Raw genomic sequence first — 1,083 nt, 5'->3', positions numbered from 1 at the left:
AGGGGGGGCGGGGAGAGCGGAACCGGGGCCGCCCCCTGCCCCGAGCGGCTCCGGGCGGAATCCCGGGAGGATCCGGTAGGGAGCCGAAAATTCCGGAATTTTCGGGGATGGGATTCAGGTCTGGGTGAAAAAAGGCTTCAAAAAGGCCTTTTCCAACCCAAAACCTTCACGGTTTTTGGGAATATTTGGGATCGATTTGGGAATTTTTTGTGTTTTCCTCCGGATTTCGAGGTGTGATCCAAAGGGAAATTCCAGGTTTTAATTTGGGAATGGGTCGGGAATGGGCGCAGCTCCATTTTCATCTAAAAATCCAAATTCTGGGAATTTTCAACCTCCTGGAAAACCCAAAATTTTGGGGTTTTTTGGGACCCCTCATGAAGAATCCGAGGGGTTTTCGAGGGACGGGGAAAAATGGGAATTTCGGGAGAAATTTCTCTTCTCTGGGTGGGGAAAACGGTGGAATTTTTGAGGGGGGGAAAAGACTTTTTTGGGATTTTTTGGGGTGGGATTTGGGAATTTTGGGGGGGGCCACGCCCTCCGTGCCGGGGGGGGCATTTGGGACCCTGGGGACGCTCCCGGCAGGAGGACGCGGAGGACGCGGCCCAGAGGCTCCTCCGGAGGCTCCAGGAGGCGGAAAAGCGGCACCAGCTGGAGAGGAAAACCTTCGAGGTGACGGCCCCGCCGAGAACCAGGAATTCTGCCCAAGTCTGGGAATTCTGCCCAACTTTGGGAATTCCGCCCAAGTTTGGGAATTCTGCCCCAATCTCGGAATTCTGCCCAACTTTGGGAATTCTGCCCCAATCTGGGAATTTTACGGGGGGGATTTTTGCCCGAATTTGTGAATTTTTTGAGGGAGTTTTGTCCCAGTTTGGGAATTTTTTGCTGTTTTCCAGAGTCTGGAGGGTTAATTGGCCCCTCCCATGATTAATTGGCCCCTTTTGGGATTAATTGGCCCTTCCCGGTTGTTTTTTTGGGATCCCGGATGGGCAGGGCCCGGCTGCGTCACCCCAGGGTGACACCGCTGTCCCCACCCTGTCCTGCAGCCCCAACCGGTCCTGGTGGCCCTGGGGTGACTCTGGGGTG

At 54.9% G+C, this 1,083-nt stretch overlaps 1 protein-coding gene across 1 annotated transcript in view; it reads left to right on the top strand.

Annotated features, from left to right (window-relative positions):
* Positions 1-1,083, top strand: part of TUFT1 (tuftelin 1) — an 8,941-nt gene that overhangs the window by 3,947 nt on the left and 3,911 nt on the right. Inside the window, exons 6-8 of the mRNA XM_017728866.1 lie at positions 3-118; positions 381-444; positions 583-669. Coding sequence (XP_017584355.1) covers positions 3-118; positions 381-444; positions 583-669 — 267 coding nt within the window. The remainder of the gene's footprint in view (positions 1-2; positions 119-380; positions 445-582; positions 670-1,083) is intronic.

This window comes from Corvus brachyrhynchos, unplaced genomic scaffold, assembly GCF_000691975.1.
Source record: "Corvus brachyrhynchos isolate BGI_N302 unplaced genomic scaffold, ASM69197v1 scaffold443, whole genome shotgun sequence".
NCBI lineage: Eukaryota > Metazoa > Chordata > Aves > Passeriformes > Corvidae > Corvus > Corvus brachyrhynchos.
Note: the sequence above shows the minus strand (reverse complement) of the source record. Positions and strands in the feature narration are given on the sequence as shown.